At 39.2% G+C, this 26,495-nt stretch overlaps 1 protein-coding gene across 1 annotated transcript in view; it reads left to right on the top strand.

Moving 5' to 3' along the window:
• Positions 1–26,495, top strand: part of TRDN (triadin) — an 862,718-nt gene that overhangs the window by 432,343 nt on the left and 403,880 nt on the right. The window contains exons 22-23 of the mRNA XM_063919338.1: positions 1,688–1,750; positions 8,278–8,331. Of these exons, the coding sequence (XP_063775408.1) occupies positions 1,688–1,750; positions 8,278–8,331 (117 nt within the window). The remainder of the gene's footprint in view (positions 1–1,687; positions 1,751–8,277; positions 8,332–26,495) is intronic.

Below are 26,495 nucleotides of genomic sequence, written 5' to 3'. Positions count from 1 at the left end.
TCCAAGTTGATCGCAGCCAGCAACTTTTTGCTGCTGCTGCGATCAACTAGTACACGCCTATGGAGGAGTGTATTATAGCTTAGCAGGGCTGCGATCGCTTGTGCAGCCCTGCTAAGCTAAAAAATGTTCAAGCCGAACAAGACCAGCCCTATACCTACTTACCCTGTGCGACGATCTCTGCGATGCTGGAGCAGGCTTTGACGTCAGACATCCGCCCTTCGTTCTCCTGGACACGCCTGCGTTTTCCTTACCACTCCCCGAAAACGGCAGCCAACGGTCCGTATCCGCCCAGGAATGCCTTCTTCTTGTCAATCTTCTTGCGGTCGGCTCTGTGACCGCTTTCTTCATAGGACACAACGTAACCTGGCGACCCCTGTCGCCGCGCAATGTCGCGCATGCACATTGCAGCCACCGCACATGCGCATTCCGGACCCATTCGCACCGCAGCGTTAAACCTCTGCATGCGAACGTGTCGGAATGACCCCCATGGTTTTGCCCAACTGCTAACAAATTTGCTGCTGCGATCAACTCTGAATTACCCCCCAGGACATGATTTGGATTGGATCTCCTCTGAAGACCAGATTTTGGTTCAGCTTGGATCCACAAAATTTGGCTGGATTTGCATTTCCGGAGAACCAAACTGCACATCTCTATTGAGGATGAGGCCAATATGATGTATCCTTCCCCATACAGTATAAATATATGGAAACCTACCCTTGCAAATCCTACTTTTGTACCTGTATGTTCAAATAGCTTTTCTCAGCAATCCTATTTTTATTTAACCTTGAATCTGGGTTTATAAACTATGTTTTCTGGACATTATTATTTTAGAAAAGCATGAAATGTCCAAATAAATGTATACTAAACATACAGTATACAGCATTTGTATAAGCGGGTGTGGATTATTAGATCCACACTAAAAAGGCCTACATTCAATAGGTCTACCACTAGTGATAGACATGCATAAGGTTGACAGGGTCAAAAGGTCGACAGGGTCAAAAGGTTGACACAGAATAGGTACACAGTAGGAAAGGTCGACAGTGAAAATGTTGACAGGGTGAAAAGGTAAAAAATTTAAATGGGCGATACATAAAAGGTAGACACCATATTTTTTTTGGGGGGTGAGGGGGGTGTTTTGTCACTTTTTTGTCACAAACAAGCCCCAGTAGTGCACTATGCCCCCTCACATGGCTCACGGTATCGGGCAAGGTGCCTCACTGCGCTTGGCACAGGTTACTATTCCAAATCGTAGTCCACGTGGATGGTAAAGTATGAAAAAGTAAAAAAAAATTAAAAAACTTGTGTCTACCTTAAGTGTGTCGGTCATTGTCATGTCGACCTTTCGACCCTGTCAACCTAATGCATGTCTACCATTAGAGTTAGACCTATTGATTGTAGATATTTTTAGAGTAGATCTATTGTCCGGATACCGTATAAGCACCCTAATTAACTTTTATATCTTTAGGCTTACTCTAAAAAGTAAATAAAGACACAAAAAAAACATCACAAGGGTGACAACCAGAATGTTCACTAGTGCATGTTATGGTAGCTCAAAACCAACACAAACAAATTGCTTTGGACTTAATGTTTCTTTTAATCAATAATATATTTTATGTAAAATACAAGTGAACAATTTAGAATCTGTTGCTGCTATATGTAATTGAAATGTCCATTATTTTTTCTGTAGCAAAAGAAGAACCAAAGAAAAAAATAACAAAAGAAAAAGATGTTAAAGAGGCAAAGAAAGCAGGTATGCAATAATGTGAGGCTCACTTGAGCAGAAAGCTGGTTGTGATGTGTACATGCTGGTGTCAATCATAGAATAGCAATATTGAACACAGGGCCTGATTCTGATTTACAAGTAAAGCAAAAACAAGCATGTACTGTACTGTACTGTACTTGTATCTGGAACAAACCATGGCCCTCATTCCGAGTTGTTCGCTCATTCTTTTCCTTCGCATCGGTGCGATTTTCCGCTAACTGCGCATGCGCAATGTTCGCACTGCGGCTGCGCCAAGTAAATTTGCTAAGAAGTTTGGTATTTTACTCACGGCATTATGAGTTTTTTTCTTCGTTCTGGTGATCGTTGTGTGATTGACAGGAAGTGAGTGTTTCTGGGCGGAAACTGACCGTTTTATGGGTGTGTGTGAAAAAACGCTGCCGTTTCTGGGAAAAACGCGGGAGTGTCTGGAGAAATGGGGGAGTGTCTGGGCGAACGCTGGGTGTGTTTGTGACGTCAAACCAGGAACGAAACTGACTGAACTGATCGCAGTGGCAGAGTAAGTGTCGAGCTACTCAGAAACTGCTAAGAAATTTCTATTCGCAATTTTAGGAATCTTTCGTTCGCAATTCTGCTAAGCTAAGATTCACTCCCAGTAGGCGGCGGCTTAGCGTGTGCAATGCTGCTAAAAGCAGCTTGCGAGCGAACAATTCAGAATGAGGGCCCATGTTGCCATGCAAGGGGAGCAAATACATTTATATTTTTTCTGTGCAGTGTAAATACTGGCTGCTTTTGCATGTAGCCCGCAAATGGTAGACAGATATATTTTTGCACTGCAATTTAGACTTCAGTTTGGACACACCTCATCCAAATTTAAATCTCTCTGCCGATGTTACATCTGCCGAATCTGCTGTATAGTGCAATATAGCTTTTCCCAGGTGTACAGTTACTTTTACTTTTCTGCTTTACTCCTAAACCAGAATAAAGTCCACAGTATGGCTGCAGATGTCAGGTGAGTGACATACAGGTGCACGTGCCTAAACCCGCGTCGGTGGCCCTGGATGCAGCCTCACTGTCCTCGGCTGTGTGAATGAAACATATATTCTGAGTAACCTGAGGTTCCTCAGCTGTCCAATATTCACACAGATGATAGGATGCTGCGTCTTTGGATGCAGCCCTCGGATCTGATAGGCTGTAAGAGGACGTCTAGATTCCTCCTGTGGTATTAGCATATTTTTGCACCGCTGTCTATCTCTGTGACTTTTCTAGGATATGTGACCTGGAAGAAGTGCATAAAAATGTGAGGAAACCATTCTGGACCCCAAAACAACAGAAGAAAAAAATATGCAGCTGTGTCTATAATACTGCATCAAATGGCTTATTGTGATTATTGACCCTTTATGTGTCTGCACTTCGTGTGATGTAGACTATAGCTCACTCATACTAAAATCAAGCATTTGGAAATCTCCCTTTAGAATTCTTATGTTTTTCCTTTTTCTCCACCATGATGGACACAGCAAAATGTTTTGTATTTTAACCACTATGGCAGGAAGGCTCACTGAGCAAAAATCATGATACACATTTATTGGTAACTACTGGTGGTCATAGGTGTGCATAGAGGCATAAGATAATAAGGAGTCACATGGTGAGTGTAAATATAACTCCAGTACAACTATATTAATGCCAGTTAATTATGGCCCTGTACAAATGAGATTACAATGAAAAAATGGTGTAAGGAACGTATCATACAAAAGTATGAGATAACTAATGTTTGAGGACATCAAGAAATAAACTGCACCAAAGATAGCCAAAAAAACCATCAACATTGAAATAACCTCTACAGTAGGAATGAACAGGTTCGGGTCTCTGAGAACCTAAGCCCCCTGAATTTTGGGATCCGAGTCCGGATCCAAGTCAGGCTCAGTTTTGTGTGCCTAGCTTGGAACAAAAAATGAGGCAAAACATCATCATCCCGCTGTCGGATCTTGCGGGTTTTGGATTCTATATATAGTCCCTGTGATCTGCGCCTTCTTCACTTCGGACTTGGAGAGTGCACAGTAAGGACGTGTTCCTTCTGTGCTGTATTCTGTGCTGTAATTGCATAGGTAGGTTAGAGAAGGGAGGCAGGAGAGAGCAGAGGGGTTGCAGCAGGAGAGTTGAGTTAACCTGGGGGGGCTGCTTGTGAAAGGTGTGCTGTGACTGTCACTGTGTTAGGGCTCTGCATAGTAGACAGTGCACTGCATATAGCATACTGTGGCTGTGTATAGTACCAGGTGTGGTTCTCTGTCTATAAGGGGCTGTGTACTGCTGTACACTACTGCTATATATCCTCTGTATGTGATCCAAAGCAAAAAATATATTTCTATTGGTGCGTCACTCTGACTACTAGTACAGTGACTGCTGTATACTACTGCTATATATACTCTGTGTGGGATTCAGAGCAAAAAATATATTTCTATTGGTGTGTCACTCAGTGACGACTACCAGTACTGCCATACACGTCTGCTATAGTATATATTGTCTGTGTGTGATCCAAAGCAAAAAATATATTTCTATTGGTGCATCACTCTGACTACTAGTACAGCGGCTGCCGTATACTACTGCTATATATCATCTGTGTGTGATCCAAAGCAAAAAATATATTTCTATTGGTGCATTACTCTGACTACTAGTACAGCGGCTGCCATATACTGCTGCTATATATCCTGTGTATGTGATCCAAAGCCAAAAATATATTTCTATTATGAATTTGAAAGGGGTGCTCTGTCTGCTGTACCTGAAAGGGGTGATCTGTCCATCCATCCAGGGGCTCCACCCCAGTGTAAAATTAAAATAATAAAAGCTAAAAACAAAAAAGGCTAAAATTATATTTATTAAAAAAAAAATTGTTTGTGCTGTACCCCAGTGTACTATACAATTTTTATTTTATTTTCATAAGTACTGTGACACTGCCGGTCAGGCCACACTATATTATTTCCTACTCATAAACGCATTGTGCGGCGCTGTCGGTGTAGTCAACCACAGTGTGTAATTATTATATATATTTTGATTCATTTGTGCGACACTGTAACCGCCGGTGTGTGATATAAAAAATACTTCTACATATTTCTGACTCATTTGTGTGACACTGTAACCACAGTGTGTGATATAAAAAAGAATATATATAATTTGATTTAAATTAATATTTTGTGCTGTGTCATCCCATTATATATCCAGGGACTGCAGCCGCTCAGTCCATCTAGGGGTGTTCTGTCAGTTCACCCAAAATAAAATACATCTTTTTTTATAGTTTGTGCTGTATCTTCCCAGAATACTTCCAGGCATGCTCCGTTCATTTCAGGGTGTGGTGTCTGTAGCTCATATTCTTATTATAACTTATTGTCCTATTTTCATAACTCTTCTTATCACCACATTGTAATTAATTCAAATCAATATTATTAATAATAATTATAAATTAGATACATTTAAATTAAATTAATATAAACTCTCCACACTCATATTGTGAACTTTCTGCATAGCAAAGATATATTGGAGAAAATTAAACATTTGATTCCAAATAAATGAAACTAAAATACATTGAAAGTAAAATAAATGGAATCTAAAATATTGTCTTTTTTATTCTTTTTTGCCTTAATCATCTTATTGTGAACTGAAATCTTGAGCCTTGCCTAATACATCTTTATTTTAAGTACATTCTTTTTTTTAAATATTTTGTCCTCCCAGTATTTACATCCAAGGGCTGCTGCTGCTCCGTCCAGCTACCTCGGTGCAACCTTTTAGCCTAAACTGGATAAAAACAATATTGTGAGCTGTAAGGTGTTCAGAATAGTCTGGAAATGAGTGGAAATTAATGTTATTGAGGTTAATAATACTGTAGGAACAAAAAAAACCACCCCCAAATTCTGTTATTTTAGCTGTTTTGATGATTTTTTTTAAAATCCAGATCTAAAACCAAAACCAAAACACACAAGTGTGGTTTTGGCAAAACCAATCCAGATCCAAAACACAAAGGAGATCCAAAACCAAAACACAAAACCCGAAAAATGGTCCGGTGCACACTCCTACTCTACAGACACAATAAGTGTAATTAAGGTCAAAGTTTTTATTGAAAAAAAAGTTAAAGGTGGCATAAGAAAGCATTGTGGGAATGGGGGTCAACATATGTTCCTGATGCAACCTGATTTGTGAATGTCCCACCCCATCTCTATTGGCTTCGCACCACTGAGCTCAACCTCATGGAAGTCACTCAAGTCTCCCATTAGGACAGGGACTGCTCACAGAGCAAAAAGTTTAGTTACCTGCAACTACCAGTTATGCCCTATAACCTAAACCCAGACAAGAAAGTAAACTCCCAATGAAAAAAGATATTCCTGCCTCACTAAGATATACCCCAGTCACAGATCATTTTTGCAAATTAAAGATACCTACCCACATGACTAATTAAAAACTTTCTCATGGAAATGTTGGCTTTAAATTTGATCCTGTCCAATACAGCCATACCATGTGGGCAACTCCAAACTTGCATTGTGCTGTGTGACCAAATTATCCAAATTGACCTCCTGAGAGACATAAACTCCATTAAGTCTGCCTTAATCTGAAGAGTCCGCTGAATTCAAGTTCCTTACAAAGATCATTGACCCCAACATGAATAACTGTGAAACTCAGGACCAAACTGGTCAATAATATCTAGAATCAATAGGAAAATGCCTTCCCAGCACACAGTAAGTCCTGGATAACTTATCCAACTAACCTGAAAACTGACCTAACATTGGGCCTAATTCAGAGCTGATCATAGCATCAACTTTCTTAGTACATGGTTAAACCATGCCCACTGCGGGGGGGGGGGGGGCAGATATAACAGAGAGATTTAGATTTGGGTGTGGGGTATGTGCAAACTGAAATCTAAATTGCAGTGTAAAAATAAAGCAGCCTGTATTTACCCTGCACAGAAACAATATAACCCACCCAAATCTAACTCTCTCTGCACATGTTATATCTGCCCCCCCCTGCACTGCACATGGTTTTGCCAATCTGCTAACAAATTTGCTACTACGATCAGGTCTGAATTAGGCCCATAGATGTCTTCTTGGTCAATGGTGATCGGCCTGCCCAAGATATAAAGGAATGCCCAACAGAATAGATTTAAGGTGCATTCCAGGATAGACCTGTATTTAAAACAATCCCTTACATGAATAGCAAATACAGACACATGTAACAACATATCACAACATAACAACCAGATAAATTGGGAGGGAGAGGGTAGCAATGCAAAAGGAATGGACAACTTAGGCAAAGGTAAGACCAAAAAAAAACTCTCAGGTATACTGACAGGCAAATCCCTTTGCACCCAAACATTAGTGCTGAGCAAATTAAGTCCTCGATTAAGCCCATAGTGGGCACAACTTTAAAGCTGAACATTTATGCAAATATACTTCTTGTAAGCTGTGCCAGAATGTCCATGACCAAACAGACCACCTTCACAAAGCTAGTATTATTACCAGTTTTAAATAAGTGCATGCAATATGATGATGCATCCAAGCCAAGCTCAACTAAAATGTGCTTGTTCTCCACTGAAAATTGAAATGTGGTCGATGTAACACCATCAGCATGCATCAATCAATAAACACAGCATACTAAATGCACCTTAGGGTATTGTATAACTCAAGACACTGGACAGACATCAACAATATGGGATCAGTATGATTTACCTACAATCAAAATCCCGATGGTGAAAATACTGAAAACAAGTGACCAATGGTCAAAATACAGACAAGGTCAAAATACCGACATTTAAAATGTCAACAAGTCAAAAAGTCAACAAGTTGTTGTTTTTTTTTATTTTGTGTGTACTTCGACATGGACACTGGGTAGGTGTACCGCGTCCCCTCGCATGGTTCGCTGTGCTCGCCGTGCTTTGGGCACGGTGCCTTGCTGCGCTCGGCACACTATTAAATTCCTTCTGCACATCCACTGGTAAAGTATGAACAAGTCGGTTTCAATGAAAAAAGATGTCAACAGGGGGCGGGAGGAAGAGCTTCTATTCTTGCAAATCATTGCAGATGCGCATGGTCAGAAAACTCATGCATGGCCAGAAAACTCACGACCTTCACATGACCAGAAAATCTGCAACAAGGCAGGCCTAAGATGCAAACGAGACAAGACGCAGCTACCCACCACGTTAACGGTCACAGCCCCTCAAACAATCCAGACACGCCTCCGTTGTCCAGAATGCGCCCCTAAAATGGAGCATCCGTGCCTACAAAACGTGACACCAAAGCCCTGTTCCCACCCCCTTCACGTCTTAAACTGCGTTCTAAAGAAAATGCAGTTCAGGACCTTGCATATTCACGTACCGGCCTACGAGCATGCGCAGATGTAGAAATCGCTTTATTTTTGCACATTAGCATCAGGGTCTGAATCAGTCCCAAAGATCTAAAAGAAAATAGTGTTAGGTTAAATTGCACACTGTTCATACAGTAGATGTCACTTTTTTGTTTGGATTTGTTCATTACCCAACTGGGGGAAGAAACATGACTTTTTTATTATTTTACTTCCAGTAACACCGCAAGAAAAGGAGCAGAAAATTAAAGAATTAAAGACAAAGAAAGCAGGTATGATGGTGTATACTCACATAAACTGTTACAGTGCAGCATGGTCTTGCCCAATTGCTAACTTTTTTGGTTTGCTAACAACTCTGAATAACCCTCTTGGTGCCATGAAGTATATTAAATAATCATCCACTCTTTGTAATGTAATGTGTACAAGTTCTTTAAATTCACTTGTCTCAGGATCTTATTTTCTCTATAAATTTATTATCTTCTGCCACTATTAGGTATACCCCAAATCCATGATCTACTTTTTTTAGCGATAACACTTTGACATTACTGTAGGTCTATTTGTAAAGGTAACAGCACTATACCTCTTCTGTTGCTCTTTTTTCAACCAACAGTTTCTGATAATACAGGGACAGATGTATTAAGCCTGGAGAAGTGATAAAGCAGTGATAAGTGGAAGGTGATAACGCACCAGCCAATTATTATGGGCTTGAAAAATTACAGTTAGGAGGTGACTGGCTGGTGCGCTTTCACTTTCCACTTATCACTGCTTTATCACTTCTCCAGGCTTAATACATCTGCTCCACAGTATCTACCACACATCTATCCTTCTAATTTACTTCTTTCATCCCATGGGTGAATCTATACTGACTAAGCATTGGATGGAGATAAAGTGGACAGAAATAAAGTCCCAGCCAATCAGCTCCTACTGTCATGTTACAGCTGTGTTTGAAAAATGACAGGAGCTGTCTGGCTGGTACTTTATCTCTATCCACTTTAACTCCTTCCAAGGCTTAGTAAATAGACCCCTTAATCTCTTAACTGTTTCCACTGATCTAATTTAAAGTAGCAAGAGTAGTTTAGCACATCTCATTTTCTGTATGGTGGCAGCTAATGTAGTGTAAAAGTCACAGGTTTGGGATATAATTTCCACACAAAACATTGAACTCAATTAGATAGAGACAACAGTTGTGTTTCTGGACAAAGATTGATTAATTAATTGTCCAAGGGGTTTCTTCATTTGGATTGACAATTTCATGAAAGAAATACCCCATAGTAGGAAAAATGGCTATATTTATAACAATGTACCCACAAAAGGAGCTGATGCTTAACATGTATAAAAGGCTATTAAAATAATAAAATAAAAAATTATCTTCAGTGTTTTTTCTTTTATTTGTTGAATATTTGAGGATCTAATAAATAGTCACTCCACAGATTTTTCTGCACTCCTTTTATAGTGTCACTATATTTGATTATATTTTGTTAATTAGCAGTTGGCTCCCATTTTTGGTTCTACCATTTTACAAAATAGACAACCTACTGCATTACATAAAGGAGCTCTTTTTTTTACACACAAGTGGGGAATAGGCTTCAGACTTCCCCCTCCCACATTTGTTGAAAATTACATTTTTTGGGGAAATTATTTAGTTACTGTCCAGCGATCACCATACAATAACTATTAAAGGGGGCAACTTGTTGAAAGAGAGATTCCTTCTTACAAGACAGACCCAGACATGTGTATCTGGGCCAGAATAGGGTAAATAGGGCATCTTCACCATTTATAGAAAAGTATTTTTTTCCATAGTGTTTACCGATATTGTCTTGCGAGTGTCTTGTGATCAGAGGTGATCACCAGATAATTGATGCTAAAGCAGCCACAAAATTTGAAAGGGAGGACTCTGAGCTTTTATATGTGATTCCACATTTATATCTGTAAATATGGGCATGATAGTGCACGTACTACCCTCCCATCCACATACGGAAAATATCTAAGTAGTTCTACTTCTGGCACTGCTGCAGGGAGCATGTCTGGCTGGGATCGAATCATTTGTTGAATAGGAATTTTTATTGCATGTTTAAGTGTCTATTATACTACCAGTGATTAATAAAAGTTTATTACTTTTTAAAGCTGTTAGAAATGTTTAATACAGTGGTTCCCAAATTTTCTTGAATCACAGCACCCTAGAATATTATTATTTTGTTTATGGCACCCCTATGCCAAAAGTTTCTTATTAAGAAAATCAGCAAAAGGTATTACATTAAGTAAATTGTACCTATCTGTCACCTTGGGGTCAGTTATTTGATGGTGGACATGTTGCACCTCTGTTTTGCCAAATATTTTATGATTGGCAGCCACCAGCAGTAATTTTTTTATATCCTAAATTATTTTTTGGGGGTTCTGGACCAACAACCCAGGACAACCTTCAAGTGCCCCATGGCACCCAGTTTTGGACCTCTGGTTTAATACATGGTTTTGTCTATTGAATTTCTGAATTTTGTGGGTACTATGAATAAATTACCCCATCTGTGCTCTTTTAGTATTTAATATTTTATATTTAATTACCTCATTTTAGTGGTTCCCAAATGTCTTCAATTATGGCATCCTAGAGTATAAGCATTTTTTTTAATGGAAACTCTAGGTCAACAGTTTTTTATTAATACATTCAGTAAACAATATTAAAGTATGTAAATTGTGCTTACCTATCATCCTTAGGATCAGTTATGTGGTGGTAGACAGGGTTGTGCTTCTGTTTGTCCATCTATTTTATGATTGCCAGACTTTTCCTATCACATTAACTATAAATTATTTGATTTGGTCTGGATCACTAACCCGCGGCACCCAGTTTGTGAACCACTGCCTCGAATGTATATTATTCTACTGTAGTTCTGCCCTTATTAGCAGCTGCAGTTCACTGTTGGTGTTCTTATTAATATAGAACTCGAGCTGAGTATACACCTTGTCAACTTGACGGCAAATCCACAAGTATACACACTTACCGATTGGCCACTCAATGTATCGTCCTGATGTCACAGCGTGGCAGGCATTTGAATTTACCCGCCCAGCTGGACAAACAGTCCCTGCAGAAAGTGTACTGTCAGTGGACTGCCCATACACACAGACAGATGCACCAATATATTTTCAGATATATATCGCCCATCTACTTTGCTGCGCAGCTGATGTAAAATATAGGGTGTATATCAGCCATTCGACATCACAACATATAGAACGCCCAATATATCGCCTAATGTGTACCCAGATTAAGTAAGAAATAGGGTTGAAGTTACCAAAAGGATAAAATTGGGCAGATTAGATGGGCCAAGAGGTTCTTACAGTATCTGCCGTCAAATTCTATGTTGTTTCTAAGTCTCCACTGGTCTCCTGGATAAGTGGGGATAAGATAACACCGCTCAAAAAAAAAAATTCTATATAAATGAATTTAGGGTAATTTAGGGTGCTGATTCCAAATATGCCAATGGTTTTCCCAGATTGGCTCTATTTCTTTAGATATTGCATATACCCTAAAACTGCATTTTTCCCATAAGCGCTTTAAACCTGCTTGTCTTAGTAGTTGTGGTTTGATCTTCATTGTGTACTTACTGCATCTGATACTTTTAGTTACTTGTTTCTTCCTTCACAAACATAATTAAAGAGCATTGATTTATCGAGAAAAGATCATTCTTCCACCTCTCCATATAAAGTTGGGATTAATTAAGCAATTATTTAAGGCCCTGAATAGAGACGGTGACTGCTTCAAGTATGTTTGCAGGTCATTTCCAGGATTAAGCATTGAAAAAATAAAAGCTGGTGTCTTGAATGGTCCACAAATTCGAAAACTTGTGAATGATTCTAATTTTATAAAATCTATGAATCCTGTTGAATCTTCTACCTGGACCAGTTATGTTTCTGTCATTAAGATTTTTTTGGGAAATCACAAAGCAGAGAAATATCAAGTATTAATTGATAACATGCTAAACATTTTCAGAAGATAGGGGCAAATATGAGCATAAAGCTGCACTTTCTTCACAGTCACTTGGATGGATTCCCAGTTAATTTAGGAGACTACAGTGAGGAACAAGGTGAGAGATTTCACCAGGACATAAAAGTGATGGAGTAGAGGTATCAAGGTAGATGGGACAGGCATATGATGGCTGACAACTGTTGGGGTCTTATATGTGACTGTGACAATCACTCCTATAAAAGAAAATCATACAAGCAGTGTTTTTTAAAGCAATAAATGTCAAAATTTTACTATGTTTATATGTTGTTTCAACAAATAAATATTCATTTTGAGTGTCTTGAGTTTCTTTTGAAGTGATTTATAGTAATTTCTACAAGCTTAGCTACACAGTTCTGCATGTCCAAAACTTAATATGCTTTTTACTGTTTTTCATGGGGTACCCAATTATCTCAAAAAGTAGAGTCAATCTGGGAAAACCAATGTCATATTCAGAATCAACCCCCTTAAAATTACCCGAAGACACTGAAATATTCTTGACTATAGGCATAGTGTTGACCAGTGTAATTTATCTTAGGAGGGGGGATGCTACACTGATCACTGCATCTTCTGCAATCTAGCTGATATCTGGAGGATTACCCCACTCATGAAGAGTTTCTACAGTGAAGGTGTTAAAGTTACAGTTTTTAGAACATTTGAATTATTGTTTATACCATTTAAATACATATTATTCAGTATGAAGTAGACATTCTCAAAATATATTCTAAGAGCTACAGCATATCTTGCATACACATTCAGGAAATAGCACCATACAGATGTCCATTCATGTACTGTAGTACAATACGAACAAGCTTTTGATGTTTTTGTGACCTTTCACTGAACTAAACTAAAATATCAAAGGGTAGAGAACATAAAAGTGCTTCTACTCTTGTGTCCAAAACACACAAATGTCACTTTATAACACAACTCTTACATGTACAGTAAGCACATTCAGCTGATTTGACCACCCAAGTTATAGTGACCTGGCGTGTAAGCAAGAATGGAAATTCATACACTTCAGTTGGTGGCACAAAGCAGAATTGATTGGCTCCTCCACAAATTCATGTTATTTCCATTGCCTACAGAATTTGGAGAAATTGCTTGCAGTCTATATTTGTCATGATTTTAAATTCCTTTTAGATTATTATTTTAATTAGTCTAAGGCATCTTGGTATCTCTAAAGTATTGATTGGCAGCACCTGTTAGGTTGAAGAGCTTTTCAACATCCTTTAATTGCCTCCTCTTTGATGCAAACGGGAGCATTAAAAGCTGGCAGGCAAAACATAATTGAAATGACTTTAAATGGATTTAGACTGATTTATAAGTAGACACGAAAAAACTCAGTAAAGCAGCTTAGGATAGCAACTTGTGATGATATTAAAGTGATAATATGTAAAGAAATGAACTAATCGTGATAGTGCATTAATCATTATTTACCAGGACAGCTTTTACCACAGAATGCTAATTCCCCTTTATTTCCTGGCTTTTAATTTCAGCTATATGTTTAGATAGCTAACTGGCACAATGCATTTAATTTGTGTAACTAGATAATAAAACATTATAAACTGGGATTAGCATTCAGAAAAGAGAGAATATTTTAGCCACTCTTGCAGTTAATTAGTATTTATACAGTATATAATACTGTATATAATGCTGTACTAAGCATATTCATAATTCACATTAGTTCTTACCTTATTGTACCTTACAGAATAGACCATCACACAATTACTATTTTCAGGTTATCCCCCTAAAATACCATCAAATAAAAAGTATCTTTCCTGAAGAGTTTACCAAGCTCTGGAATGTGAATAATTATGCAGCTTGTCCTTAGTAGCTAAAATGAAGATGGTGTTTGCCATCGCAGCCTATACGCTACATATCGACATACGCACTGGGAGAGGGATCCATAGGATCCACCACTCACCACTCTTGCATGCGCAGTCAGCATATCCAGCATGCGCAATAGTGCAGTTACTACCAGAATATTGAAAGCTCATGAGTTTACTTTTACACATTGCAGGGATGGACTCTATCGGAACCCCTGTCCCTGCATGTGTACAATAGTACATTCCGGTGGAACTAAATTTTTTACTGCCACAAATAGCAGCACTAAGAAATTATAATTACCAGGTTTAGCGCTCAATAATTAGTGAATATGCCCCAAAGATCGAAACTCCATACAAGTTGATCGCTGCTTGTACTTGAACCCATAGCTCCACTACTGTGAGGTAACACCTCAAGCTGTCCAGTTTTAAAATGCATCTAGTATTCATTATTATAGTTAAAATATAGTTTTCTTAAAGCGGTGGCATTTGGAAAGAATCCCTAAGGCAGGAATGAGTACAGGAGCGTAGCAAACTTTTTTTTAAAATTAAAGATAAAACACTTAAACAGCACACTGAATTTAAATCCAACATCAAACAGTGTCTTTTTGCAGAATTTACCAAAAACTGTGTGACGGGCACCTGAGCAATGGCCAGCTTCCTACTTATATTGGCAGATGCTTGGACTCACAGGAGAACTCAGAATATAAGACCAGGGGGTCGAACATAGTGTTTTTTTTTCCCTGAATCTGATTATCCTAGTATCTGATTTTACCAAAAAAATCAAAAAAGCGCTGACAGAATATGTTTTAAAAAATATTTCAATTTTTATTTAGCTGTTTTTTACTTGCTATAGTAAAATATATATACTCTTAAATAGCTCAATGTGGACCAATTACACTAACAATAATTAAAACAATAAAAATCAATATTAAATTGTTCTCTAGCTCAACATCCTTTACCTTTTACATATCCCCACAAAAAAAACTGTTGTTTGTAAAATACCAGCATGATGTTAATATATTTTCAATTTCACAAACTTGTTCCTCGCCAGAGAAACTTGCAGCATGCATATATTTAAAGCCTACTTGCAAACACTCATTTAATACACATAGTCCGTACTTGGAAGATCTAAATTGCTATAGATCCTTTCTTGTCAGATTAATACTTAGGTAGTTAGATAATTTTGCAGTCCGCCAAGCAAAAAGAGGATTGCCGATTAGTTTGCCAAGCATAGAAGGATTAGTATGCAATTCAACTTGAAACGGTTCCTGTATGTGTTTAGCAGATGTTGTTTAAGGCATGCAAAATAAAGGTAATTGTTGTGCAAGATTTTTAAAAAAAAATGCAATTGCAATTAAGCATGGCCATGCTCCTTTAATAACAGATGATTTACCACATCCTCACTATGGGTAGTATGCTTCCATTCTTTCCCGGCTCTGGTGCTTTAAACCTGTAGTACGAGCCTTGTCCAGAGGTGTAGCCAGTCCCAGTGATGTGAGATATTACAGCGGATTCTGTCAGTGTGGTCCCACCGAGCGGTTGGATTGAGATGCGTTTCCCCACCTTACAGCAGCTCTGTAATTCAGTGGCTTCCTCAGTCAGTGTCCGTACGGCTCTGCCCAGCTGTTTTTATTTTGAAAGATCGGACATGCGCGCATGCGCCCTTGATTTGCGGTCCGTGCCTCTCTTTCAAAGTATAGTGTGCGGCAGCGTGGTGATCGTCATCTAATTCACCCAGCCGCATAGTGTCAAGTTTCAAGGATACATTATTACCAGTGCGTGCTACAATCATTTAATGAATCCTCCACTATGTAACACTTTTTCATTCCGAGAACATAATATCTTACTACTTACAGCTCCTTTACTGCTTATACTAGGCATGCCGCAATATATAACTTCCATTCTTTTATAATTTTTATTTATTTACCAGTATATATAATCACATATATTGCTTCATACAAACTGAGCATATTCAACATTTTTACCTTTAATAAACATACATACTTATTTCGAATAAACATTGGCTTACTGTAAATAGCCAATATCCATAAATCCCATATATATCACATTCTAGTAATCATATTTGTATTTTTATAGTGGGTAATGTAATTAATTAAATATGTTTTAAATTCCTTTGTTCCAAGAGTCAGTATCTTCCATCACTTATATCTTGAATCATTCTTTTTAGTATTAACAGTTATTCCATATATCTTATGTGAGCGCTACACTACATAGGTCACCCTTATTTACTATTTTTAATGCCATTTAGATATATACATAAATATACATGTATAGAAAACCCTTCTTCCCCTCATTCCTATCAAGTTCCCTACAGCATAAAATAATACTATAACCCTAAAACCCTACTGGAGCAGTTTTTCTCCATCCATAATCAATACTGTTTGTATATAAGACCCATACAGAAATCCAGTATTCTCTACCTATGAGCAATAATCAGCCAACGGGCATTTTGTAATACATCAAGCCTATTTAGTTGACATGGTTAAGTTCCACCATGTCATTCAGGCCGTTTGGACATAATGTATTTAATTGATATATCCAAAATGCCTCGCGACGGCATAGGGTATTGAATCTATCTCCACCACGTGGAGTGATTTTAATTTGCTCAATGCCCATTAACTTAATATCCTTCATTGCATGTTTTTTACACTGTGCGGTGTGGCTCGACAGCGGGTGGGAACTAGACCCCCTATGTATATTTCTGAGATGTTCCATTAGCCTAGTATGTAGCATACGGGTAGTTCGTCCCACATACTGCTTGCCGCAGCCACACTGCACAGTGTACACAACAAAAGTGGATCTGTAGTTTATAAAACTTTTTATTCCAAACTTTTCTCCACTATAATAAGAAGTGAATTCAGTCTCTTTTCTGTTTGTATATATACAAGTTTTACATAGGGGATTCCCACATCTGTGGAAGCCTGTTGGTCTAACAGGCATCCATGCATTGACTAGTTGAGATGATGGGGTACTACGTCTAAAATGACTGCTTGTTAGTTTCTGTCTTAAATTTTCTGCTCTTCTAAATATCACTTTACCCTCCAGATTAACTGTATCCTTCAATAATACATCTAATTTAAGCAATTCTGAGTTCTGAGTTCTTTTTAATAATTGTTTTAATATCATGAGCATAATTGTTATATTTTGTTGTAAAAAGTGATGATCTATCATTTACTTAGTATCTGATTTATCATATGTCATTTCTGTACCAACAAGGTGATTGGGACATGTGTATAATTGCTCAATCGGTTATACCTGAGTGCCCAGAAATAACTTACCTACTTCTAATTTTTGAGTATTTCCTCATGTATATTAAGATGCACCCCTGATGAAGTCTCGGCATGAGCCGAAATGCGTTGGGTTATCTGTCTCTATTGTGACCTCCAATCTACACGAATAGAAGGAGGAAAGAAAAAGCTCATTTATGAAATAATGGACACTTTTTGCTGATACATTTTATGAAATTTAAAATAAATATACAAATGAGTAGAACACTTTGGTCTTTTTAAAACAAAATGTCTTTGAATGTTATGATTGGCGGCACCTGCTGATGGTGTGAATGATTTGGACCTTAATAATATAGAGGCAACTATTCACTATTGCTGTGTGTATATATATATATATATATATATACACAGTATGTATGTATATATATATATATATTAAAAAAAACAGTATATATATGTTTGTGTGTGTGTGTGTGTTCCCTTGCACAGCTATAGTTGGAGTATCCTGGGTATCACAGCTATGGTTAGAAAGCAATACTCAGTGATAGTCACAGGCTCCACATAGCATTAATACCTTAGTTTACCATTGGAAAGTACTCTGTAGTTATGTTTAAAGTAAATTTGTTTCTAGCGAGGGAGTATAATATACTGCATTGTGTACTGTAATGGGCAACATATTTTTTGGGTTAATGTACTGTATAATGTATACTTTAATAGTCATGAGGTCACATCTACCCACTTCCATAATTATTTGCTCATTTCTTCTTTGGATAACATTCCTACAGTCGCTGTCTAACCGGGATATATTGATAATGGCATCATTACATTTATTGGCAGCACATGATGTACTGTAAAAACTTTTAATAATAGCAGTCATTCCAGTTACTAGGTGAATGGTGTTAATGCACTAATACTGTACTTGTACACCACCTACACCAACTACAAATTTTTTAAATCTTTTGCAGTACTTCTGCTAGATTTCTTATTTGTCTGTTTAATATTGTGATATATGGATAAAAGCGTATCATTTTTTAGCATTAAAACAACACACTCTATGCTGCAGTTATATAGCAAATTCAATTCCAATGGTTCAGTAGATTTTGAAAGGGCAGAGGAAATTCTGCTGACAGGTGAATCAGCCTGATCCGCTTTTCCGCTTCAAAATTGTATTTCGACTTTTAAGATTACTTATTTGAAATAAGAACCTGGAATAGTCTTTAGAATCATATCCTTTATTTACACTTAAAACATATGAACAGTTATTTTACTGCAAGTGAAATCATTTTGTTTCCACACTGTCTTTGCAAGGCAGATGTGTTAGCTAGCCTGGATTCTTGTCTCTGCTCCAGTGAGACAGTTATGCCTCTCTGATAATATGCAAGAAAATGGATCAACATATTTATCAGTGCATAATAGTTTACCTACTTCTGAAATACAAGCCAACTGTTTACATAAAAGCTATTTAGATATAAACAAACTGTAGTTGCTATAATGTTTTTCAGTTTTTTTTTAAATAAAACTATTTAGCAAAATAATTCACATCATTCTGATTTCGGCCTGTTTAGTCCTGTGCAGTGCAATGTCCCCCCTATTATTTTTGATTATCATATTATTTATTATATCCCATCCATACCACAGAGCAGAATGACATAACACTGTTGTTTTCCTGGCTCTTTTCACTGACTATAAATGTAGTAAAATGCAAATTTACGCCTACTGTAAATTGTGCAAAGTACTCCATGTTGAAAATAACAATGTAGTAAGTTTACTGAACTGGTTGCAAAAGTAGGATGTATCAAGCTGACCAAACATAGCATATTACTTGCTTTATTCATGAAGACATGCTTGTCTATTCTCCCGGGATGTCCAGGAAGCTCCTAAAAATAAGGCTGCCTGGGCAAGTCTCCTGGTGCTAGACTCAGTGGCAAATGCAGGATTTGCATGGGGGGGTTTCCAGAACTGGGTGGAGCCAAGCACGGGGGTGGGGACTAAGGTGACCCAGTATATGCTGGGTCTGTAATACTAGTGTGTCTGTGTGTGTGTGTATATATATATATTTATTAGAGATGAGCGGGTTCGGTTCCTCGAGATCCGAACCCCCCCGAACTTCACCTATTTTACACGGTTCTGAGGCAGCCTCGGATCTTCCCGCCTTGATCGGTTAACACGAACGCGCCCGAACGTCATCATCCCGCTGTCGTATTCTCGCAAGATTCGTATTGCATATAAAGAGCCGCGCTTCGCCGCCATTTTCACTCGTGCATTGGAGATGATAGCGAGAGGATGTGGCTGCATTCTCTCAGTTTCTGTGTTCAGTGTGCTGCAAATATCTGTGCTCAGTGTGCTGCAAATATCTGTGCTCAGTGTGCTGCAAATATCTACGTTCTCTGCCTGAAAACGCTCCATATCTGTGCTGCATTGTAGTTGTGCGCAGTATATAGTAGGAGGACAGTGCAGAATTTTGCTGACCACCAGTATATATATAGCAGTATGGTACAGTAGTCCATTGCTCTACCTCTGTGTCGTCAAGTATACTATCCATATCTGTGCTGCATTGTAGTTGTGCGCAGTATATAGTAGGAGGACAGTGCAGAATTTTGCTGACCACCAGTATATATATAGCAGTACGGTACAGTAGTCCATTGCTCTACCTCTGTGTCGTCAAGTATACTATCCATAATTGTGCTGCATTGTAGTTGTGCACTGTATATAGTAGGAGGACAGTGCAGAATTTTGCTGACCACCAGTATATATATAGCAGTACGGTACAGTAGTCCATTGCTCTACCTCTGTGTCGTCAAGTTTACTATCCATATCTGTGCTGCATTGTAGTTGTGCGCAGTATATAGTAGGAGGACAGTGCAGAATTTTGCTGACCACCAGTATATATATAGCAGTACAGTACAGTAGTCCATTGCTCTACCTCTGTGCCGTCAAGTATACTATCCATCCATACCTGTGCTGCATTTTAGTTGTGTGCAGTATATAGTAGGAGGACAGTGCAGAATTTGGCTGACCGCCAGTATATATATAGCAGTACGGTACAGTAGTCCATTGCTCTACCTCTGTGTCGTCAAGTATACTATCCATATCTGTGCTGCATTGTAGTTGTGCGCAGTATATAGTAGGAGGACAGTGCAGAATTTTGCTGACTACCAGTATATATATATATATATATATATATATATAGCAGTACGGTATAGTAGGCCATTGCTATTGATATATTACTGGCATATAATTCCACACATTAAAAGATGGAGAACAAAAATGTGGAGGGTAAAATAGGGAAAGATCAAGATCCACTTCCACCTCGTGCTGAAGCTGCTGCCACTAGTCATGGCCGAGACGATGAAATGCCATCAACGTCGTCTGCCAAGACCGATGCCCAATGTCATAGTAGAGAGCATGTAAAATCCAAAAAAACAAAAGTTCAGTAAAATGACCCAAAAATCTAAATTAAAAGCGTCTGATGAGAAGCGTAAACTTGCCAATATGCCATTTACGACACGGAGTGGCAATGAACGGCTGAGGCCCTGTCCTATGTTCATGGCTAGTGGTTCAGCTTCACATGAGGATGGAAGCACTCATCCTCCCGCTAGAAAAATGAAAAGACTTAAGCTGGCAAAAGCACTGTACGTTCTTCTAAATCACAAATCCCCAAGGAGAGTCCAATTGTGTCGGTTGTGATGCCTGACCTTCCCAACACTGGACGGGAAGAGGTGGCGCCTTCCACCATTTGCACGCCCCCTGCAAGTGATGGAAGGAGCACCCGCAGTCCAGTTCCTGATAGTCAAATTGAAGATTTCACTGTTGAAGTACACCAGGATGAGGATATGGGTGTTGCTGGCGCTGAGGAGGATATTGACAAGGAGGATTCTGATGGTGAGGTGGTTTGTTTAAGTCAGGCACCCGGGGAGACACCAGTTGTCCGTGGGATGAATATGGCCATTGACATGCCTGGTCAAATTACAAAAAAAATCACCTCTTCGGTGTGGAATTATTTCAACAGAAATGCGGACAACAGGTGTCAAGCCGTGTGTTGCCTTTGTCAAGCTGTAATAAGTAGGGGTAAGGACGTTAACCACCTCGGAACATACTCCCTTATACGTCACCTGGAGCACATTCATCAGAAGTCATTGACAAGTTCAAAAACTTTGGGTGACAGCGGAAGCAGTCCACTGACAACTAAATCCCTTCCTCTTGTAACCAAGCTCCTGCAAACCACACCACCAACTCCCTCAGTGTCAATTTCCTCATTAGACATAAAAAACAATAGTTCTGCAGGCCATGTCACTGGCAAGTCTGACGAGTCCTCTCCTGACTGGGATTCCTCCGATGCTTCCTTGAGTGTAACGCCTACTGCTGCTGGCGCTGCTGTTGTTGCTGCTGGGAGTCGATCGTCGTGCCAGAGGGGAAGTCGGAAGACCACTTGTACTACTTCCAGTAAGCAACTGACTGTCCAACAGTCCTTTGCGAGGAAGATGAAACATCACAGCAGTCATCCTGCTGCAAAGCGGATAACTCGGTTCTTGGCAGCTGCGGTGGTGTTAAACGTGTGTCCGGTATCCACCGTTAATTCACTGGAAATTAGAGAATTGTTTGAGGTACTGTGTCCCCGGTACCAAATACCATCTAGGTTCCACTTCTCTAGGCAGGTGATACCGAGAATGTACACAGACGTCAGAAAAAGTCACCAGTGTCCTAAAAAATGCAGTTGTACCCAATATCCACTTAACCATGGACATGTGGACAAGTGGAGCAGGGCAGACTCAGGACTATATGACTGTGACAGCCCACTGGGTAGATGTATTGCCTCCCGTAGCAAAAACAGCAGCAGCGGCACCAGTAGCAGCATCTCGCAAATGCCAACTCGTTCCTAGGCAGGCTACGCATTGTATCACCGCATTTCATAAGAGGCACACAGCTGACAACCTCTTACGGAAACTGAGGAACATCATCGCAGAATTGCTAACCCCAATTGGACTCTCTTGGGGATTTGTGACATCGGACAACGCCACCAATATTGTGCATGCATTACATGTGGACAAATTCCAGCATGTCCCATGTTTTGCACATACATTGAATTTAGTGGTGCAGAATTTTTAAAAAAACGACAGGGCCGTGCAAGAGATGCTGTCGGTGGCCAGAAGAATTGCGGGCCACTTTCGGCATTCAGCCATCGCGTGCCGAAGACTGGAGCACCAGCAAACACTCCTGAACCTGCCCCGCCATCATCTGAAGCAAGAGGTGGTAACGAGGTGGAATTCAACCCTCTATATGCTTCAGAGGATGGAGGAGCAGCAAAAGGCCTTTCAAGCCTATACAGCTACCTACGATATAGGCAAAGGAGGGGGAATGCACCTAACTCAAGCACAGTGGAGAATTATTTAAACATTGTGCAAGGTTCTGCAACCCTGTGAACTTGCCACACGTGAAGTCAGTTCAGACACTGCCAGCCTGAGTCAAGTCATTCCCCTCATCAGGCTTTTGCAGAAGAAAGAACTTTTAAAGAGAAACACCCAGCGCCAGTTGATAATATTAAAATATCTGCAGCCTCTATAGTGGGTATGCTCCTCCCACAGTAAAGAAAAAATGAAAAAAAAGTTTTCTCCACAATTGGAGAAAAGTATATAGAGGCGCTGATATAGAAATATTATAAATAAATGTACAATATGGCAATATATACCATTTTTGAGTATAAATTTATTTAAACAATAAAAAATGATTACTTGTATTAATACCGGCCGGTAAATATAATCAAAGATGTTCCATTATTTATACAATCCTGAGAATAATCAATTTAAAAACAGATCAATTACTGTATCTAAAAATCTAAAGCAAGGCTGTAATGCAGAATGTCCTTTAGAATACAATCGTATCTAGATGTTGAAGATTTATTATACTAGTGCGTATGCCCGATTTTATAAACGTAATCACTCTTCCCGTCCACTGGTAGCAGTTCCTTTTTATGTGGACATATCAGGAAATCAGGTGAGTATATTTAGTTACAACTGCTTTATAGCCAGAATGTATATTGGCTTATCCCGTGAAATTCACTGTGTGAAAAAGTTTCTTGTTCACTCGTTGCCTTATGTTGGACTATGCACCGCTCCCGGACTCAGCTGTCGGCGCCGCTTCAGGCGCTCGTTTCTCCTGCAGCCGTCTCGTGGTGTGCTTCCTTTATATTGTCAAGCTCCACACTGCACATAAAGCTGTTCTTCGTGCAGCTCGTTCCCGGACAATTCTGGCTATAAAGCAGTTGTAACTAAATATACTCACCTGATTTCCTGATATGTCCACATAAAAAGGAACTGCTACCAGTGGACGGGAAGAGTGATTACGTTTATAAAATCGGGCATACGCACTAGTATAATAAATCTTCAACATCTAGATACGATTGTATTCTAAAGGACATTCTGCATTATAGCCTTGCTTTAGATTTTTAGATACAGTAATTGATCTGTTTTTAAATTGATTATTCTCAGGATTGTATAAATTATGGAACATCTTTGATTATATTTACCGGCCGGTATTAATACAAGTAATCATTTTTTATTGTTTAAATAAATTTTATAATCAAAAATTGTATCTATTGCCATATTGTACATTTATTTATAATATTTCTATATCAGCGCCTCTATATACTTTTCTCCAATTGTGGAGAAAACTCTTTTTTCGTTTTTGCAGAAGAAGCTGGAGAGATTGAAGGAGGAGCTAAAACGGAGCGATTCCGCTAGGCATGTGGGACTTGTGGATGGAGCCTTTACTTCGCTTAACCAGGATTCACGGGTGGTCAATCTGTTGAAATCAGAGCACTACATTTTGTCCACCGTGCTCGATCCTAGATTTAAAACCTACATTGTATCTCTCTTTCTGGCAGACACAAGTCTGCAGAGGTGCAAAGACCTGCTGGTGAGACACTTGTCAAGTCAAGCAGAACGTGACCCGTCATCAGCTCCTCCTTCACATTTTCCTGCAACTGGGGCTGCGAAGAAAAGGCTAAGAATTCCGAGCCCACCCACTGGCGGTGATGCAGGGCAATCTGGATCGAGTGCTGACATCTGGTCCGGACTGAAGGACCTGCCAACGATTACTGACATGTCGTCTACTGTCACTGCATAGGATTCTGTCACCATTGAAAGAATGGTGGAGGATTATATGAGTGACAGCATCCAAGTAGGCACATCAGACAGTTCGTACGTATACTGGCAGGAAAAAGAGGCAATTTGGAGGCCCTTGCACAAACTGGCTTTATTTTACCTAAGTTGCCCCCCCCCCTCCAGTGTGTACTCCGAAAGAGTGTTTAGTGCAGTTGGTCACCTTGTCAGCAATCGGTGTACGAGGTTACTTCCAGAAAATGTGGAGAAGATGATGTTCATCAAAATGAATTATAATCAATTCCTCCGTGGAGACATTCACCAGCAATTGCCTCCAGAAAGTACACAGGGACCTGAGATGGTGGATTCCAGTGGGGACGAATTAATAATCTGTGAGGAGGGGGATGTACACAGTGAAAGGGTTGAGGAATCGGACGATGAGGAGGAGGTGGACATCTTACCTCTGTAGAGACAGTTTGTGCAAGGAAAGATTGATTGCTTCTTTTTTGGTGGGGGCCCAAACCAATCAGTCATTTCAGTCACAGTCGTGTGGCAGACCCTGTCGCTGAAATGATGGGTTTGTTAAAGTGTGCATGTCCTGTTTATACAACATAAGGGTGGGTGGGAGGGCCCAAGGACAATTCCATCTTGCACCTCTTTTTTCTTTAATTATCTATGCATCATGTGATGTTTGGGGCCAATTTTTTTTAAGTGCCATCCTGTCTGACACTGCAGTGTCACTCCTAGATGGGCCAGGTGTTTGTGCCGGCCACTTGGGTCGCTTAGCTTAGTCATCCAGAGACCTCTGTGCAAATTTTAGGACTAAAAATAATATTGTGAGGTGTTCAGAATAGACTGTAAATGAGTGGAAATTATGGTTATTGAGGTTAATTATACTATGGGATCAAAATGACCCCCAAATTCTATGATTTAAGCTGTTTTTGAGTGTTTTTTGAAAAAAAAAACACCCGAATCCAAAACATACCCGAATCCGACAAAAAAATTTCGGGGAGGTTTTGCCAAAACACGTCCGAATCCAAAACACGGCCACGGAACCGAATCCAAAACCAAAACACAAAACCCGAAAAATGTCCGGTGCACATCTCTAATATGTATATATATATATATATATATATATATATATATATATACATATCTACACATATATATACCGTATATACATATATATATATATATATATATATACACATACATATACACATAGCAGATTAAACATGCATACAGGTATATATATATATATATATATATATATATACACACATACAGTACACGTATATGTACGCATGTATATATATCATATGTGTGTGTGTTTATATGTATGTAGATACATGTGTATATATGTATGCACATAGATATATTTGTACTAGAATTAAAATAAAGTAAATTTTTATTAAGCATTTACAAGTGCCACCAGGAAGACAGCAGGCTGCAGAGGACGCTAGACAGTCATTAATAATACTCATGCAGCAAAAAAAAAAATCTGGGTGCTTGGAAACCCCCCTGCATGCCACACTGAGACTCCACAGCCCCCCTTACTCTGCACTTGCCTGCTCCCCCCTGCAGCCATCTGTCAAATTGGGTGATCCAGTGGGGGCTGATGACATGTTGCTGAATCACATAATTGTAGCCACACCCCCTCTGTACAATGCCAGTGACATTGGCATTGTTCATCATTGGGAGTGTCTACAATGACGCAAACAAGCAGCTGTGCCCCCTCCCAATATCTCTTCCCCCTGTAAAAAAAGTCATACCCCTCGCATCTCCCACTGCTGTGCCAACATTGGTACTCCCTTCTCGAGGGGGCAGCCATAAAGTCGTCAACCAAGCAGTAGTATATACTATATATGTATGCTTGGTCTACTCCAGGACGAGTGGCTTCACAGTAGCATTACTAAATAGTAAAAATGCAGATATAAATTCATAAAACATTATAGTACCGTACATGGCCAGACAATTACTAATAACTAATAAAGTTGCATTTACCAAGTAGAGTCAAATTGGAGCGTGATACACACAATACATTTTATTAAACTCTCAGCAATGCAAACATTGGTCTCCAGACCCTCTAAAATGGAAATATGCAAATTTTTTCACTGCAGTTTGCTATTATCACTGAAATACATTTGATCAGAATAAAGCACACACCTAGCTCAACCCCTACTAGTTCAGGTTGAGTCTCCCTTATCCAAAATGCTTGGGACCAGAGGAATTTTGGATATCGGATTTTTCCGTAATTTGGAATAATTGCATACC

This window comes from Pseudophryne corroboree, chromosome 4 (assembly GCF_028390025.1).
Source record: "Pseudophryne corroboree isolate aPseCor3 chromosome 4, aPseCor3.hap2, whole genome shotgun sequence".
Classification (NCBI taxonomy): Eukaryota; Metazoa; Chordata; class Amphibia; order Anura; family Myobatrachidae; genus Pseudophryne; species Pseudophryne corroboree.
This window is presented reverse-complemented; position numbering and strand designations above follow the sequence as displayed.